The sequence below is a fragment of the Uloborus diversus genome, chromosome 5 (genome assembly GCF_026930045.1).
Source record: "Uloborus diversus isolate 005 chromosome 5, Udiv.v.3.1, whole genome shotgun sequence".
Lineage (NCBI taxonomy): Eukaryota > Metazoa > Arthropoda > Arachnida > Araneae > Uloboridae > Uloborus > Uloborus diversus.
Window position 1 is genome coordinate 77,489,580 of NC_072735.1, and position 18,569 is coordinate 77,508,148.

Here is an 18,569-nt window from a genome sequence, read left to right on the forward strand (position 1 = left end):
GATACAGCGGCTTCAGGAATATGACATGGAGATCAAGCACCGAAAAGGGTTGTCTCACGGTAATGCAGACGCTTTATCAAGGAGACCCTGTCCTGAGAACTGCAATTATTGTTCCCGAATCGAGAAACAGTATGGAACGACTAGCCCTACTGTCTATCAGGTGACAGTGACTCCAACATCTTCAGAACCTGATCCATGGAGTGACGACCAAGTTCGAAAAGATCAACTTGAAGACCCCGACATAAAACCAATTTTAGAGTTCATGGAAAGTGACAGTCGACGCCCTAGCTAGCAGGACGTTTCCATCTTCAGTCCTGCAACAAAAAGATACTGGGCTTTATGGAACTCACTCCATTTACGGAACGGCGTGCTACACCGGAAATGGGAATCTGACGACGGCAAAACATCTAGGTGGCAGTTACTACTTCCCCGATCAAGGATTTCAGATGTTCTGAAAGAAATACATAGTAGTGCGACTGGAGGACATTTTGGTGTCTTGAAAACCCTCAATAAAGTTCGGGAGCGCTTCTTCTGGAGCAAGGCGAAGGATGACGTGGAGAAGTGGTGCCATTCTTGTGACGCCTGTGCTGCTCGTAAAGGACCGAAGAAGAGAATTAGAGGGAAGCTACATCTGTACAACGTTGGAGCTCCTTTCGAACGAATTGGGATCGACATCCTGGGTCCTCTACCAAGAACTGCTGATGGGAACAAATACATTCTTGTTTCCATCGACTACTTCACCAAATGGCCGGAAGCATATCCCATTCCAGATCAAGAAGCTACCACCGAGCAGAGACTCTAGTCCAACATTGGATCTCGAGATACGGAACACCTTTGCAGATTCATTCCGATCAAGGGAGGAATTTCATCTCTGCTGTGTTTAAGGGCCTATGTCAAATTTTCGGAATTGAGAAAACTAGGATAACACCACTACACCCACAATCGGACGGCATGGTGGAGAGATTTAACCACACAATCCTGAATAATCTCTCACTTATGGTCTCCAGAAATCAACAGGATTGGGACAAGAAGCTACCTTTGTTCCTGCTGGCCTATCGCAGTGCTGTCCACGAGACCACCGGATATGCCCCATCTCAGATGCTCTTCGGACGAGAGCTTCGGCTACCTTGTGATCTCGTCTTTGGTCGTCCTCCGGATGCGCCTGCATCGCCTGAGGAGTACATCCAGGATCTCCAGGCCCGGTTGGAAGACGTTCATAACTTCGCACGAGAGCGAATCAACATTGCGGCGGAGAAGATGAAGACCCGATACGACACAAGGTCTACTGGACATGACTTCAACGAAGGCGACAAGGTTTGGTTATGAAATCCCATCCGACGGAAAGGTCTGTCACCCAAATTGCAGTCGCATTGGGATGGACCCTACAAAGTCCCTAACCGACTAAATGACGTCGTAGTGAGGATCCAAAAATCACCTAATGCAAAACCTAGGGTTGTACATTATGATCGGTTAGCCCCATACTATGGCCATAGTTCATGAGTATTACGTAAGCAACCATGGTTGATAACATAAAAGTTGTAGATAATTTTTGCTTTTAATGTTTAGTAATATTTCTTGTTATTATTGTGTTTTCTGTATCTGTTAGTTATTAATTTATGTGAATATTTGTAAACTTGTGATAGAAGTTCGACACCCTTTCTGGGGATTGTACTGCCCGGGACGTGCAGTCCTTAGGAAGGGGGCAATGTTACAAATCCTGTAAATAGTAATTATTGTAGTAACGTAACCTGTAAATAGTTTCCCGTAATGAATATACAACCCCTTAACATATGGCTAAAGTATACAACCCCCTATTCTTTTTTTTCTTATTTCATTCACTGATTTTATCAATGAAAGTGTAGTTGTAGAGCGTGGTAGCATTTTCTGGAATATTTGAGAGATTTCTTTTTGGTGTATATAAGCCGTTAGCGATGGATAAACAACGGAGTTTCGATTCAGATTTCGAACTGAGAGTGTGTATTAGCTCTGTTTATAGCGAGGCATTTCGCTGTGTTGTTTTCGTATTTGGAAGTAAATACGTGTGTAAACGTTGAGTTTACGGTGTTGTGTGATAATTGCTTAATTGCTGATGAATAATTTAGCAGTTGTTGACGATCTTTCCTGTACATAGTGTAAATAAATTTCCTGTGTTTTTATTAAGAACTGTGTTTTCATTTCAAGAAAGTGGAAGTCGCACCGAATCCGTTACAATATATATCATTATATTTGGATATGCAGTAGAAGATCATTATAACGCACACCTTGGGACCAGAGCTTTTGCGTTATACAGGTTTTTGCGTTATATAGATCATTTCACAAATTTTGAAACTAATGTTCAGAATATGCTCTATATTAGCACTTCAGAATGAGTTTTATCTGCAATGAGTATTAAAGCACCAACATTACAATTAGTTATTCACAAATAAATATGTTTCACAATCAAAAGAAAGTGCATTATCATGCACTTCTGCTAGCTTCTTGATTAGCATAACAGCTGCATTTGCAACAGCCATCTGGTATTTTCTGTTTACTGTAAGGGAGGTACTAATTTCCATTTAAAAGCTTTGGATTAAGATGCAAAGATGAAAAACTGTTTCAAAATAGCAATTTTTATGTTTGCATAACAAAACAGAGGTATTTTTTAAACTTCAAAACCTATTATTTACTTCTGGAAAGTTGTACGGTTTATAGAGAATTGCGTTATATAGGTCGGCGTTATAATGCTCTTCTACTGTATATCAAAGTATCGGATTTTTCGAAAATATGATGATATTTTCGAACCCTGAGTAGGGGCCTCCACTCCTTCGTTTGCCCCGGGGCCTCCACACTTCCAAATCCGGCCCTGTTGCTAGAGCATATGAGGCAGTGAAAAGCAAAGGGATATAAGTGGAAAAATTAAAAATTTGGATATAATTAGTACAAATGGCAGGTGAACCTCTCCTCTGTCTTGGGGCAAGAGATAGATAGAATTAGTAGCCCTGGTAGGTGCTGGTATACAGCGTGATTTAGAAAAACTTTTCAATGAAAGTCTACACAGGACGTTACCTTTAAATGCATTTTACTCAAAATTAGAAAATGTTCACTTGCATCCCTTTGCTTCTCACTGCCTCATATGAAGTCCAAGAAGCAAAAAAACTTTGTAGGAAAAAGCTTTTGATGAAGAACTTGTATATAAAATATCTTTTTGATTTGAACAATTTTCCGTTCAATTTTGAACAGTTCAAATCCCTTAACATTAGAGCCCTACGGGGAAACTGAAAGCATATGCGGATTTAGGCCGAAATATTTGGGGGTGCAACAATAACAGGGATCTAGGAAGGGGGGGCATTCCCGGAATAATAAGGCAGTGGCGAAATCAGAAAATAATTTAGGGCGGGACACACTTTTAAGTCTAAAAAACGCGATGTAAACCATATTTAGTAAGATTAGGAAATGGGCAATTCTTAATATTTCAAACTGCAGAAAAAGTCTTAAATGAAAGTCGATATTAGAAGCAATGGGTGAATCCAGCTACTAGGCTGGAATGGGATTCACGCTCCAGAAAAAAAAATTTGATATAGTAGTTTTGAAAACGCAGTTTTACAGTTCTTGGTGATATTTTATGAGCAATAAAGGTACGTGTGGCTTCAAGGCTATTTTTAGAAATTTTAGTCTTATAAATGTGATTATAGTCCACATTTATAGTTTGGGTTATTAATGAGACTCATAGACTGTCTAAAATCGATTTTTTGAAAAGCAGATAGAAATACGTACCCCCTCCCCTCCCCCATGCTACCTCTTTAACTTTTCATAATTGAAGTTCCAAAAATACTACGGAGGACAATTTTTGATGGTTACCGGACTGGGTGTTCTGGAGCTCTCCCCTGGAAAATTTTCCAAATTGAAGTCCTGAAAATGAAGTTCTGCAATCCTCCATGGTGTATTTAAAAAAAAAGGATTCTCTCACTTAAATATTTCGAAATAGTCGTTTTCAAAACCAAAATATCAACTCTTTGATCATATTAGAGAAAGGGGGTCGGAGTTTGTTCGAATCTTTTCCAAAATTAAAGTGTTAAACACATGAGTGTAAGACCATATTTGATAACGTTAGGGACACTGCAGTTTTTCAAAACTGAAGCTCCAAAATCGCAATTTTAAACGATTTTCGATGTATTTAGGTGATTAGATCTTCCTTGAAAATTTTGCGAAAGTGAAGCCTAAGAAAAGAAATTGCGGTACTCTGTAATAACTTTGGCTGGAGAAAGGGATTTGGAGAAGCAAAATTTTGAGAACTAATAGAAAAAAAGAAAAAAAAGGGGGGGGGGGGAATGGTGAGATATGAAAGAAAGAGGATTGTGCGAGGAGAGGGGAGGAAGCACACAATTTGCCGCCACTAATCTGAATCTATTGAAAAATTTAAATGTCAATATTTCTTTTTGTAAGAAATTTTTGATTTTTTTCCCCAACATTCTTTTTTTTTCGTATAAATAACTGCGTTTTCCCAAAATGAGATCTTTTCTTCTCTTCAATAATAAAGAATATTTTTTTAAAAAACATCCACTCAGCATTTTGTGGGGTGGGTTACCAGTCTTGTGCCCCCTCCCCCCTGGATGCACCACTGCAGCAAAATGTCCAGGAGTCCTTCAAAAATTTACCTTAAAAATATTGGTTTTTGATTGATTTCGATATAGATTTTATTGATAAAGTTTCTTGCAATAGCCATGTTCTTTTTTTTTTTTCTGACTTTATTAACCATTGTTGTTCCAAAATAGAAGAATTGGTATTGATATACGAATAAATAACCAATTACAGAATATGCAATTATTCTATACAATAACACAGCACTGAACAATAAATTGTTTGAGAAGCTTCTTTTTTTGCATGAAATTATTTGTTTTTTTTTTTTTTCCAAATGGATAAAATTACTTTAATTCTTAATGTGAGCACAGTTATGTTTTTCTTGCACTAGCAACGTGTGGTGATACTACGCTGGATTCAAGTAAATTTACTAGTATAGCATATATGAATTTTTTTCCCCCCATATGCGTCTCTGAGTGAAATATACTAAAATAATTTTTTTCAAAACCTAACCAAAAATTTTGGGGGTACGGCGCACCCCCTGGCACCTCCGTAAATCCGCCTATGACTGAAAGTCACTGTAGATTCCGTACTTGAAGGCGGATTTACTTCAAACAAATTTTGTTGGAAATAGCTCTTGACGCCCAACTCCAGACTTCGACTCCGAGAATTTAGTGGCACTTGACTCCGACTCCTGTGCCCGACAATTAATCGGACTCAGACTCTTCGACTTTGACTCTGACTTCATAGCTTTGCAAAAATTTATACACGGAGGACAAATGACCGACTCCGATTCTTGGATATTCGACTCCTTTATCCCAAAATGAGATTGACTCAGACTCCACAGCTGTGGTTTTAACTGTGAAATAATTATTGTTGTTATGACTTTTTTTTATTTTCATGCTAAAGTTTTAATTTAAGTATTCAGTTTTCGGCAAATAAACTCGAAGTCATTTATGTTTCTACATAAAGGTTGGTATGTGCAGACAATTTTTTTTTTTTTTTGACAATGAAAATTACTTCTTTAAGTTCACATTTTATTGCTTTTATTTATTTTGGTAAGTGCACTAATTCATTTAAAAAAATTATTTTTGGCAACAGGGGAAAAAGAAACGTTTTTTTTTTTTTTTTTTTGATATGATGTTTTTTTTTTAATGAGCTTATTAATTTTAATTATTATTTTTTCATTTTGAAAGATGTTAAAGAATTTTTTTTAATGGAAAAAAGTGTATTAGCTGCTTTGTTTAAAAAGTGCTGCTATTTTATTTGTTCGTTGTTTTTTTTTAATGCATCTATTTTTTTTTTTTTTTAGATGAGTGAGAAATATTTTATTCATAGAAATCATCTTCAAATAGTAAAAAAATATGTTTGAAACAATTTGATTTTAGCTATTTTTGAGAATATTGATCAGGTACTAGAAAGTTGTATGGGTATACGGGAAAGTAGGCTCGTTTAGTTCTAGACGGAATTTCTTGTTAACATTACATAAGCCTCCCTCGAAATCCTCCTATGATGCCACCTAAGGGGGCAACCCATGTCGAGAACCACTAGTCTAATGCATGTGCTGAATTCATGGGGGGGGGGAATCCAAAGCTAATATTTCATTAAATTTGAATTGAAACAAAAATGCCCATACTTCTGTCTTTATATATAGTTCGGACTTGGGTATGTAGAGAGAATTTTAATTATCATTTAAGTATGTATTTCGAAAATTAATTGAAAGAAAAAAGAATATTTGAAAAAAAAAATTGTTCTGATGTGTCAGTGAGTCAAGAATTTTTAAGAAATATCAATGACAAAATTTATTATTTTAATAGAAAAACTGTATACAGTAAATATACAAAAATGAGCTTCAAAGTTGGCATCAGACACAGAGCGAACATATTTTTATATGTGTTAAAAACTGTGAAAGCAACAATAAAATTTGAAACATAAACTTATTCAAGAATCTAACAAAAGAAATGTTATAGAAAAAAATTCTTGAGGGAAAAACCCTCGGATCTTTTCAATATATATTTACATAAAAAGAAGCGTCTGTAAATTGCACAATGAGTTTAGTAAATAAATGCGAAAAATGTTATATTCTGTGATAATTTACAATGAAAGCAAAATTTTAAAAAAAATCTTTGTTTGAAACCTGAGAGAAAAGGAGGGGCTATGTACAAATGCATGAATCAATAAATGAAGAAAAATACATACAATTTTTAAATCTGTTTAACCTAGCATTCACCCCACACATAAAGGAAATAGCAAGGCCAAACTGTAAATGTTTCTTACATTTAGTGATTCAATGGTATTCTTTTTTTAAAGACTTAGACAAATGATTCCTCTTCACTTCTCGTACTCAAACTGCGGCTGCGAGTGTGTTGTTGCTGAGCAAGCCTTCGAGGATGCCTGCTGTTGGCTATTTCCTCACTTTTGTCTAGATATGAGGAGATATTGCAGTTTTTATTTTCTTGTTGCTGCCTACTAAACAATTCTCTTAACTGAGCTACACTCCAGTTAATTTCTTTCCTCAGCTCTTCTGGTAATATTTCCCTGGTATGCCTAGGTCTAATGTGAAAGTTTCTTACTCGATGCAATTGTGCATCAGTAACATGAACAGGTGGCAAGTGCCTTAACCTGGTGTGGGGGCTCTCCAGATTACCAGTCCGAGGCGAGCTTTGAGCAGATTTAACCAATATACAAGTCTTATAGTTCCCATCTACACTATCTATATTTGCTGGAACGGCTCGATGAGTTTCTTCTACATCCGGAATTTGCTGAGTGTACATTCGAACAGAATTCTCATAAAGTTCTCTGGCCTTAGCACTGAGAGAAGTCTGCTCGGCTCGCATCTCTTCCGTGACAGGCTTCACGGAAATTACAGTCGGTTGCTGCATGTGTTTAAGCAATGTCTGCCTGTTGATGGCCTCCTGATAGCTAGGAGGTTCACTAGGTTTTGATGGAGAGTTTTTTGCAGAGCAATTTGATCTTTGTGATCGATGAGAGCTGTTAGATTTAATGGAAGACTGAGAACAACGAGAATTATGAGATTGCTGACTACCTTCTGAAGTTGAACTACAAACACTGTTGACCCTTGGTGGACTGTAATATATGGCATACAAGTCCCCATGAGACTTTGAGCTAAGCTCTTGAACTCTGCTATTGCTGCGCGACACTTGAGGTGTACTGTCCTCACTGGATACTAATGACAGCGTACTTGAATCATGCGCTTGATCAATTTCATCGATTTTGGAGGTAGATTGACTCCTCTTCCAATCAGTTCTTCTGGAATGACTTGCAAACCACACGGCATGTCTATCGGGAGTCCTACTCAACGAGCAATTTGATAGCTCTCGATTCAGATTGTTCATCGAGTGATCAGTCTTTTTCGTACTACATGGAGCAGAAGCAGTGCCTTTCTGGCTAGGTGGTGACGGTGCTCTTCGTTTCCGTTGTGTTAGAATGCGCTTAGAAGCAGATGTACCGACATATTTCTGTAATAAGCTCTCCTCGGATGCACTCCTGCGTAAAGTACCCTCAACATAATCATCTACTGGCTCGACAGCAGATACAATTGGCCTCTGAACAGCAGAACGACCCTTCACATCCCGTCGCCTGACGGGATTGTGAAAATTTCGAATGAAACAGTCGTAGCTCCTGTCCATCAAGTCTTGTTGCATACTGTAGCTATAGGACTGAGATAGCTGCAAAGGCAAATGAGGACTTCCATCACAATGATAGTCTGAATGAGTGTATGATGAACAAGTGGCTAAAGATTTCGTCCTATGAGCCTCCATGCCTTGTCGTCTCTTGCGTACTACATCGTGGCAGGATCCATCAATGCTCACGCCGCCATTTTTACTGTAGGAAGCTGTATTACACTCCAAACCAGCAGTATCAAGATGCGGGACACTTTTTGTGAGGATTCCAGAGTTGCCTCTTCGACTATCTGCACTAGATGACTCACTTTCGGCTTCTTCTTCAGGGGTATACAGCTGGGTGTCACTCAACGTCAGGCCAGAATCTCGGCTGAGATTTGTGAGAGACATTTTGCTTTTACAAGGGAGTTTTGGACTAGGTTCACTCTCATCGAGGAAATCTCTATCAAGGCTGTCAATTGATGAATCATCTCTTCGATATTGACCTAAAAAGATTTTTAAAAAAGGAAATCTTTAAAAACCAGAAACATATAACTTCAAATATTTTTTTATGAATGTCTTGGAGAAAGTCGTGCTTAAAAAACATTTTTAACTAAATGATTAAATTTCAATCAAGATGTTTTACGAAGACTTTTTACAATATTACAAGCATTAATCCTCCAAAAATTAACTTTGTTTTCATAAAAATGATAAATGTCTTTTTTTAAATGTTTCAAATACAACCCCGTTATTTTAAACTATATATTCAGGGCATATTTTCTCCCTCCCTCCCAATATTCTGTTTTCAAAGCATTGAACTTATTTGCAGATTCAAGAGTTAAATGTGTAATAGATCATCATTTCATTTGGAATAATTCATTGGGTCTTTTTTTTTTAAATTGAATAACAGCATAAGTAAAATGTCTTAGTTAGTACTAGAAAAAATATTACAACCGCAAATTTACAAAAAAAAAAAAAAATCAACATGTGCTCTGAGGTTTCAATTAACTCCCTTTCTCAATGCAAAAAATGTACGGTTATCTTTTATTAAATCATAACATTCATTAGCTGCAATTTTGGTCAAACTTGTGCATTAACATAGATTTTTTACCATTACTTTGTTGTGCAAAGGCAGGGGCGGCATTTCAGCATTTCGTTTGGGGGGTCGAGTTTCTCAAATATGTATTGCCACAGTGCGGTCCCAAACACACATTAGCTAACAGGAAGTGGTCATAAAATCGGTTTAATGTGAATAAAAATTAGAGTTTAGAAACAATTAAAATTTTGATTCACTTTCTAATAAGTTATCATACAAAACATATCGATACTAAAGTTATAATATCTTTTGGAAAAGTTTTAATGCATGATTTTCTGAATTCGGAGGAGCAGGGAATCGTGTTACTAATCTATCAGTGCCCAGTGTCGTGCTGTTTTGCCGGTACAGCTAAATAGAAAAGATGGTGAAAAAGCTCATGCTCTTTAGCATGTATGAATTCGTTTGAATTTTTTGCCCATTGTGCTTCAAAAATAATTCTCTAAACTCCTGAAACATAAAAAAATTCTTTCTCTACTAGCTGAACTGATTGATAGTTAAAAAATAATTGAAGTAACAAAGTTATGTATCAAAACACTTTTTATATCTTGCTCTTCAAAATCACCCAGGCAACTACAAAAATTGTGAGGAACTTAATTTTTCATTATTGAATAATCTAGTTTCGTTGGCGCTCTCAGCTTCAATGAGATGTCCTCTGCCTCCAGCTCTGTTATTCACTATTCCAGAATGGTGAGTCCATATCAAGGACGAAACTGCAGTCTCTGGATGTGAACCGGTCTTGTCAGTATATTGCTTGTAATTTTTCTTGCCTCATGCTAAAAGTTTTACTCATAATTGAAACATTTTATTTTTCGTTTTCGAAATCCAATTCAGATAATATAGAGCAAACCATACGGAAAAATATTTATCATCAAATCTTGTGTTAGTTTCACTTGAAACTAAATCTATTATTTCATACAAAATATTAAAAAATAAATCATTGACTTCACATCATCATGTGGGTTTATGTCACTTTTATTTATTTATTTTATTTATTTATTTTTTTTTTATTTTTATTTTTATTTTTATTTTTTTTTTGCGCTTTTTTAAAATTGGCTCGGAGAAAGAATTTTTTTGAAAAGTTTCACGCTTGATTGAAATATACATCTATGCAAAATCTATTTTAAGTTTCAATTGTAGATTGAACTATGGTAGTATGGTGCACAGAACGTAGATTGAACAGTGGCTTGAATAGTCCGAAAACTAAGGGTAGCGGATTGAGGATGTTTTGATAGAGTAAAGCATTTTTAAAAAAAAATTTCCTTAATGCAAATTCAATAAAAATTCAAACAAAGTCATACATGCTAAAGGGCATGAGCTTTTTCACCATTGAAAGAATCGTTTTGCAATAATTCTTCCAGTCGTCAAACCGGTGCTTTGAAGTTATCGAGAAATGTTTTAATGGTTTTAACTCTTGAAGACCACTTTTTGTCACTCCAAGATTACATAGTTATAGAGCCCCATAAAAGGTATTTGTATATGTTTTTTTTAATTCAATAATCACATGCATTTTTAAGAAGTTTCCATGAAAGCATATAATACATTGAGCAGCTGAAACGTGTTTCTAGCAAAAGAAAGCGATGGACACTCATAAAATAAATATACACTTAAAAATGAGTGTAAAAGTGAATGTAAAATATCAAGGAATTTTCTTGTGAAAACCTTGCAGCCACACCACTTTGCACTAGCCTCTCATATTGGACAGATCATCGTTACTCTGGGCACACAAGTATGAAATATTTAGCTTATATGAGGAAATGTCTTCTTTAGTTAAAATCAACCATTATTCTCTATCAGCTTTCTATGTTCTGAAAAGGCCGGAAAATACTTCATGAATTTCTAAGTCGTCATCCAAATAACGAAAAACACTTTTTCTAATCTGGGAATGTGTCGCGTTTCATCAAATAGTTTACTGAGAACCAGCGAGATTTTTTTTTAATGAACATTGATTTCCGACTTCCATAAATTGAATTCACCCCATTTTCTATCCTTATATTCAAAACATTTGGGGGTGCAACCGCCCCCCCTCTTGACCCCCCTATTTGCCGCCCCTGTGCAAAGGTATTCATTTATTTCTTAACTGTCTAGTGCAGTAGCGTAGCCAGGGAAGGGGAATTGGGGTTAGCCCCCCCCCCCCCCAAGAACTCCAACACATTCATTTCCCATGTACAAATCTAAAAAAAACAGTATTTAAACTTTTCTAAGCAGCATATGCTTCAACAAGACGTGTATCTTACTACTTTTAATAACTGGGAAGCTATCACAAATTACTTTCCACTTTAATACACAAGAAATATTTCATGATGAGCAACTCAATCATTTGACATTCTTAAAGACATTGATGTATTTAAAAAGGAGGTTTTAAATGATTTTGAAAAAAAAAAAAAAGAGAAAGAAAACACAAAAAATGAATATAAGATTAATACTAATAAAATACAATACTACATAAAACTAATGCTTCATATATCAGGGATGCCAGGTGCTGACCTTATGGGGTATCATGCCGCAGATTGAGCCATTGAAATTTTTAGCGGGTTTTTTTCTTTTTAGGGGGGGCTCTTGCTTTTAGGGGTTTTTTGCGATATTTAGGGGAGTGCCCTTAATCTTAGGGGGGGGATTGGGCATCCCTGCATATACTGTGCCTTTTTCCACTTTCTTCGATTTAAAGTTAGAGTGAAATCAATATGAATTGTTAATTATTTTAACGAAGGGTTGAAAATGAATTTATTAAATTCATAGAATGTCATTTATTCAATATAACTGAATATTCTCCCATTAAAAATGAATTCGAAAGAAAGCAGCAATTTTCGATTTTGAAAGCCCCTTCCCTGAAAAGTTTTCTGGCTGTGCCACTGGTCTAGTGGTTTAAAAAGTCTAATGGTTAATTTAAAATTTGTGTTTTTCCCTTGAAGACGCTGGCAGGTATGTTGGTATATTTGTTATTAGCTATACAATTTGTAAGTCACTAATTTGTTCATTCGCATCATTTACATTACAACCATTTTTCTAGTTATTAAAAAGGTAAAATTGTAAGGCATACTTAGTTTGCATTTCTTCAATATTAATTACAATCTTGTTCATAAAATTCAACAAAAGTGTCAACGATTGAAATAAGCATGCCTGTCATTCTCACTCTGCCCCCCCCCCCCCCCCCAAAAAAAACAAGCATCTTTACAAAAAAAAAAAAAAAAAATGCAGAAGAAATAGTAGAAATGCAGAAAATTTTACGTGATATGAAAATAATTCAATCAAACTAAGTACCTAATATTTCTAGTGTATATTTAAAATGAAGTTTTTTATGGGTCCTCTAGAATTTGCGAAATGTGATGAATAAAAGTAATCCAAATCTTGATCAACCTCGGGAAAACAACCTCATGTACAGCTGAATCAAGAATTTAAAGTAAAGATACAGTTCAAATTTACGTTATTTGAAGCCATATTGTACAGCAAGTAGATAATTATTATAATTATTACTAAATTAGAGTTGAACATGGAAAGTTTCTGCAAAGTTTGAAAAGGTTGGGGAGTTATGCATGAGTGATATAAGAAAAGATCTGCAGCTTACCTCCAAGATCATGAAGACTGTGCAAACTATCAGACTCTTCAGCTCCTGAATCTTGTCTTGAGGTATCTCTCTCAGGAAATGGCCCAAGCAGTTGAAGAATTTGATCTCCGAATAATTCCACACAGTGGTCAATTAAAAATGCAACAGCTTTGGGAACACGTTTGGCAACATCCTAAAAGAAGAAGGTAAATATTTTACAATGGAATAAAATCTTGTTTCTCACATGATTATTAAAAAACATTTTGCTACATATTCTGGGATTTTCTGAAACATTTAAACTTGATTGCAATATACTTGATCGTTTTTTTAATCAAATAAATTGTGGATTTACTTTTTTTTTCCAAATTTAAAAATAATAATCTCAAAAATTACTCAACTTTGGAAGGTTGAACTTTGTGGTCCTATTCTGTATTTTAAGATAACTTTCTACCAAAACTAAAAAAACCCAAAAAATTGACTTTTTTTTGTCAACTCTCGATAACTCTAATCTTCCTTTATTTTGAAGTTTTTATTGGGTTCTAAACTCTTGAGAAGGCTGTGAGAGCTTTCCATAACTCTAACTACAGTGAAGCACCGGTTGTACGTTTTTGAAAGGACTGTATGAAAAAATGTACAGATGAAAAAGCCTATAATAGGTGTAGGTTATTGTGTACAGTAGACCCTCGTTTTATGCTGGTTTATTTTACGCGGTTTAAGATTTGACACCTTTATTTTATTTTGTGCGGATGAGTTTCAGTTTTACGCGGATGCAGCAACGCAAATAGATAAAATTTTCCCTTCTTTCAAAATCCAAAACTCCTAAAATCCTCCGAGCTTGGGCCACTGGAGACATTTTATGCGATTGGTTCCAGAGCTCTTTCCAGAAGTAAAGTTATTAAACTCGCGCAGTTCAGAACTCACTGGAAGAAGAGCTTTTAGACTTTCTTGCTTTTTTTTTGCTATCAACAGCAAAGAGGAGGACAGCCTGACAAAGGAGGCCAAAACCAATGAGGATACCCATGTCGGTGATGCACAACCAAAAATGTTCACATTGAAAAATTTTGAGCCATTCCTAGACAATAGAAATGATCTTTCTCATTTGTTAGTGAAGGAAGATTCTATCATGGAAATGACGCAAGTGATCATGGATGTGTTAATGCTCTGCAAAGAATTACAAAGAAAAATTCTTAATGACCCCCAAAAGACTATCATACCCAGCTCCTCTTTAAAAACAGGACACGAAATTAATTTATGATTTCTTTTTGCATGTTGTGCATAAAAGTCGATATAAGTACACATTAAACTTATTATACAATTAGTCAACACTAGAATGAAGTATTTTGTTATCTATGGGACCAAACCCCTATTTTAACACTAGTATTAGGTCTCAATTTATGCAGTTTCGATTTACGCGGCATATCCGTTGAAAGTAACCCCCACGTAAAACGAGGGTCTACTGTATTAGACTCTGCATGGACTAATTTAAAAAATGTATAATTGATAAAACATATAAAAGAAAAATGTATAAACGGTGCTTCACTGTATCAATAACTCAATGGTTTTAGCCGGTTCCTTAGGACTTTGAGTTAGAGAGTTGACTTGATATGCATAATATGGGAAAATTAATAAATTCATGATAAACACTGGATTGCCAATCCTTTTTTTAGTAGATTAAAGAACAATGCGTTAAAATATAAGGAATTTCCAATTTAGGGGCAATTCAAAAGGTTGAAAAAAATTTTAATACAAAACATGCTGCAGAAAAATTGATAAATGTCTGCATTACAATAATTACTTTTTTTTGAATTGACAAACTAAGTTCATGTAGTTGAAATTTATGCTCTATAGAGCATGAGTATATATATATATACTATAGAGCATTTCTTTGGGGGATACTCTCCCCCGAAAACCACATCTCGATGCATCCCTAGCTGCCCTATTCTTTGAAAAATTACCAACATTGAACAGATAGATGTTAAAATCATTTCATTACCTCTTGTTGTAGGACAGGAGATTGAAACTTTCCAGGATTCAGTAGAGTAGGTCCAATACAAACTGCGAGATTCATAGAAGACATTTTATTTTCTGCAGAATGCTGAGCTATATGCCACAGCATACATAGCAAATACTGTAACAGTCGAATGTTTGGAGGAGGTAGTTGAGACAGTAAACTGAAAAAAAAAAAAAAAAAACCTTATAAATATATGAATCATTATAGACTTTGAAGCTGCAATTAAATAATCTTTGACTAAATGGTGTTCTTAACAAAGCATTTTCTTTCATTTTTGCACTTGCATCTGCATCCCCTACTTTTTTTTTTAGATTTTTAACGCAAGCTTTCTCTCAATTATGATTTCATTAATTAGTAATCATTTTTAGAAACTTCCCCTACCATTTTTCAAAAACTACAACAATGTTAAGGGTGCAGTAAATTGATTTCTGTCCTAAAACTCACAGACATCACAATTGAGTTTTTCGAACAGACAACATTCTTACGGTAAAACTAGAACTTCATGTGCTTCAGTGATACTGAAGTGTTAACACAAGCCCAAACACTCATTCAGAGTATAAATATCAAAAGACATTTTTTGAAATGATACAAGAAAGCTGAACTTTTTTTTTTTTTTACCAGAAAATATGAAAAATTAGAAAACTGCTGCATCCTATATTATAAATTAGTAAGGTAAGTTGTACATAAGTACTTTGCTTGAGCATGCTTTTCTGCAACTTTATTCTGAATGAAAAATTAAAGAAAAATAATTTTATTTATTGATTCCGTTAGTTTTAATTAGTTCAACTTAATGAAAATATTATAATAATAATAAATTAACAGCTTTTTAACACATTAAATTTTGTGGAAAATTACATTCATATGCATACTTATAGGATATACCAGTTATAAGGTGTTTCGGGAAATCTCGAGGGGTGACCTTATATAGAGGTCTAACTGCATTACATCTTTTATCAAAAGTTAAGCACCAGAATATGCATGGAGATAAATTATGCCTTACCGAAATATTAATATAGCCATAGTAGATTTGTTATTGAAACAAATATTTTGGAAAACTAAAAGTTACATCTCATTTTTATAAAAATTTACAATAAAAATTGTAGAAACTATTTTTAAATCGTGAATATTTGCATGATACAAATGTTAAACGTTACAGAACGTTTTTTGTTCAAAAAGTCTGAAATGTTTATGTGGTTAGAAATGTTTTGTAATATTAAAACAACATTAGTAAATTTTCAAAAAATGTTTTATCACCCAAAGCCACAATTATCAACTATAAAATTACCTTAAAACTCTTTTCTTGCATTCCCATTCAGATTCGTATGAAACTGCCTGAAGCCAATGTTTGTACAGATCAGACTGAAGAAGGCAATCTGGAAGACTCCTTAAAAATTCCTGAAAAAGAAAGCAAAAAAATTTGTGTTATAGTTTTGAAACAAAATCAGAATTGAAAATTTCTGCATGTTTCATATATATACTAATTGAAATCCAAGTCACTTTGTTCAAATTAAAAATACAGGGTGTCCTGAAATAGACTGACTTTAAAAATTTATAACAGGAAACAGAAAAAGAGTTAGTGATAAAAAAAAAGAAAAGAAAAAAACATTCTTGCAGAAAATTCATGTGACGGAGCAGTAAATTTTTTTCTCCATGAGTTACAACTTTTAGTTTAAAATGTTTTCAACAGATGGCGCTTCAGAGAGTAAGCCGTTAAAAAGGAAGAATTGAAATTCATGAATTGTTTTCTGCAATTGTGATTGTTTTCTACAAAATTGCAACATGTGGTAGTAGCAAACTGTAGACATTTTGAAAATATTGTTATGTTAATGTGTTTATTAATAATTATTTTCGAAAAAGTAGGATGTGATTTTCTATCTTTCTTTGATTGAGAGTCTTACTATCTGTTGGAAAATTTTTGAACTAAGATTTGCAACTCTTGAAAGAAAAAAATTACAGCCTGCCATATGAATTTTCAGCAGGAATTATTTTTTAAGCATAAACTGTTTTTCAGTTATAAATTTTTCAAAACAGTCAGTCTATTTCAGGGCACCCTGTAGTTTTAGCTTCAGTAAAAAAAATGATTCTTTTAAACTTTATTCAGATGTTCTATATTTTTATATTGTACTAATTTAATTGTCAAATGAAACAAAGACAAATGCATTGTATTGAATAACAAACAAATTAAACCTTTTTTTTTAAGTTAAGTTACAGAGAAAAAAACTACTGTCAGTATTTTCAAACTTTAGAAGTTTTGAAAAATCATAATCTTGACAGATTCTTAAAGTTAGGAAGTAAAATTGGTTACACAATAGTGCAGAAGTATCGGTATAGTGTAATAAAGTAACTTTTTTTAATAACAAAATCCTACAACTATTTTTAAAGCATGTTTTCTGATAAGATTAAAAGTACAACATAATTCTGGAAACAAAGAAATACTGAAATTTTAAATTGCCAATAAAGTGATCACATTGAGAAAACAAATATGTAAAAAATACAAACCTTAAATACGGAAGACAGCACAATCACAGAAATATTTCTCATATCACATTCTGGATCTGCTTCTAACTTCTCTTTTAACTCTCGACAGGCTCTAGCATTTGCAGATTTACGAAATATCCCCACAGTATAAGGTCCTTGTAGAAACAACTGAACTAGCATAGTCTGGAAAAAAAATTAACTAAATATAGACAAAATACTAAAACACTGCTAAATACATGGTTTAACAGTTACAAGAAACAAATCTCTTTTCAAGAAAATGCATTAGTACAACAGTTTGGTTTCCAGACAAACGGTGAATCCAACAGCATCTGCTTCATGCAATAGGAGTTGAAAAAATATTTTATTTCAATTTTTCAACTTATAATTAATACAAAAAAACGAAGCATTTCCGTGGAACCATTTTTCATTGAACCCGCCACCAGTGAAAAAATGCCCCCTTCCCACGCTACTCTGGAAGTGTCATGAAAATACAGTTGGCTCTCTGTTTAACGACTTTCAAGGAACCACAAAAAATCGTCCTTAAGTAGAAAATGTCCTTAAATAGAATGCTTTTAACACTACAGTGGACCATCTGTGACCGTGAAAAGCCGTCGTTAAATAGAGCGTCGTTAAACAGAGAGCCAACTGTAGTATAGTACACACAATGCAAAAAAAGTCAGAAGTTTTTTTTTTTTTTTTTTTTTGCTTTATAATGCATATTTTCCTTTTTTATTGAACTAAATATATTTTATTTACAAAACTATTCTGAATAACCTATTCTGCCACATGGAATGGCTAGCCCATATCTGAATTAAATTATTTTATTGTATGCATTATAGAGCACCATTGCTTTTCAGAAAAATTCATTTCACCAGGACCCTATCCTTGCAAACATTTAGCTACATTCTCTTTCGATAGACGTTGTTGCTCCTCCCATAAACCATCTCTGCTTACATTTTTAGTATTGAAAATGTTTGACATGATGCTTTGCAGAAGAAGTCACATGATATGCATCTGCAGCACAATGCTGCCTATTTATTGCTAGAATAGAATCTATATCAAGCCCAGACCTGCGTACGGTTAGACCTCGCAGTGCGGGGAGGGGGCACGTCTTTAAGGGGCCCAATAGCACAAGAAATTAAAATAAAAAAACTAACACTATGACTTATTAATGTTGCAAATATACATTGCTGGCCTCTGCAGTGGGGGGGGGGCTACAGATCTTGTTGCATGAGGGTCCAAAGGCTTACTTTATATAAATAG

At 34.5% G+C, this 18,569-nt stretch overlaps 1 protein-coding gene across 2 annotated transcripts in view; it reads right to left on the reverse strand.

The window, feature by feature from the left end:
- Positions 1-6,344: 6,344 nt before the first annotated feature.
- LOC129222603 (uncharacterized) overlaps positions 6,345-18,569 on the reverse strand; it is a 156,344-nt gene continuing 144,119 nt past the window's right edge. For both annotated transcript variants that reach the window (XM_054857118.1, XM_054857119.1), the window contains exons 14-18: positions 17,328-17,489; positions 16,114-16,223; positions 14,811-14,988; positions 12,839-13,010; positions 6,345-8,686 (exon numbers count right to left, since the gene is read on the reverse strand). In XM_054857118.1, coding sequence (XP_054713093.1) covers positions 6,870-8,686; positions 12,839-13,010; positions 14,811-14,988; positions 16,114-16,223; positions 17,328-17,489 — 2,439 coding nt within the window. In that variant the 3' untranslated portion in view covers positions 6,345-6,869. The remainder of the gene's footprint in view (positions 8,687-12,838; positions 13,011-14,810; positions 14,989-16,113; positions 16,224-17,327; positions 17,490-18,569) is intronic.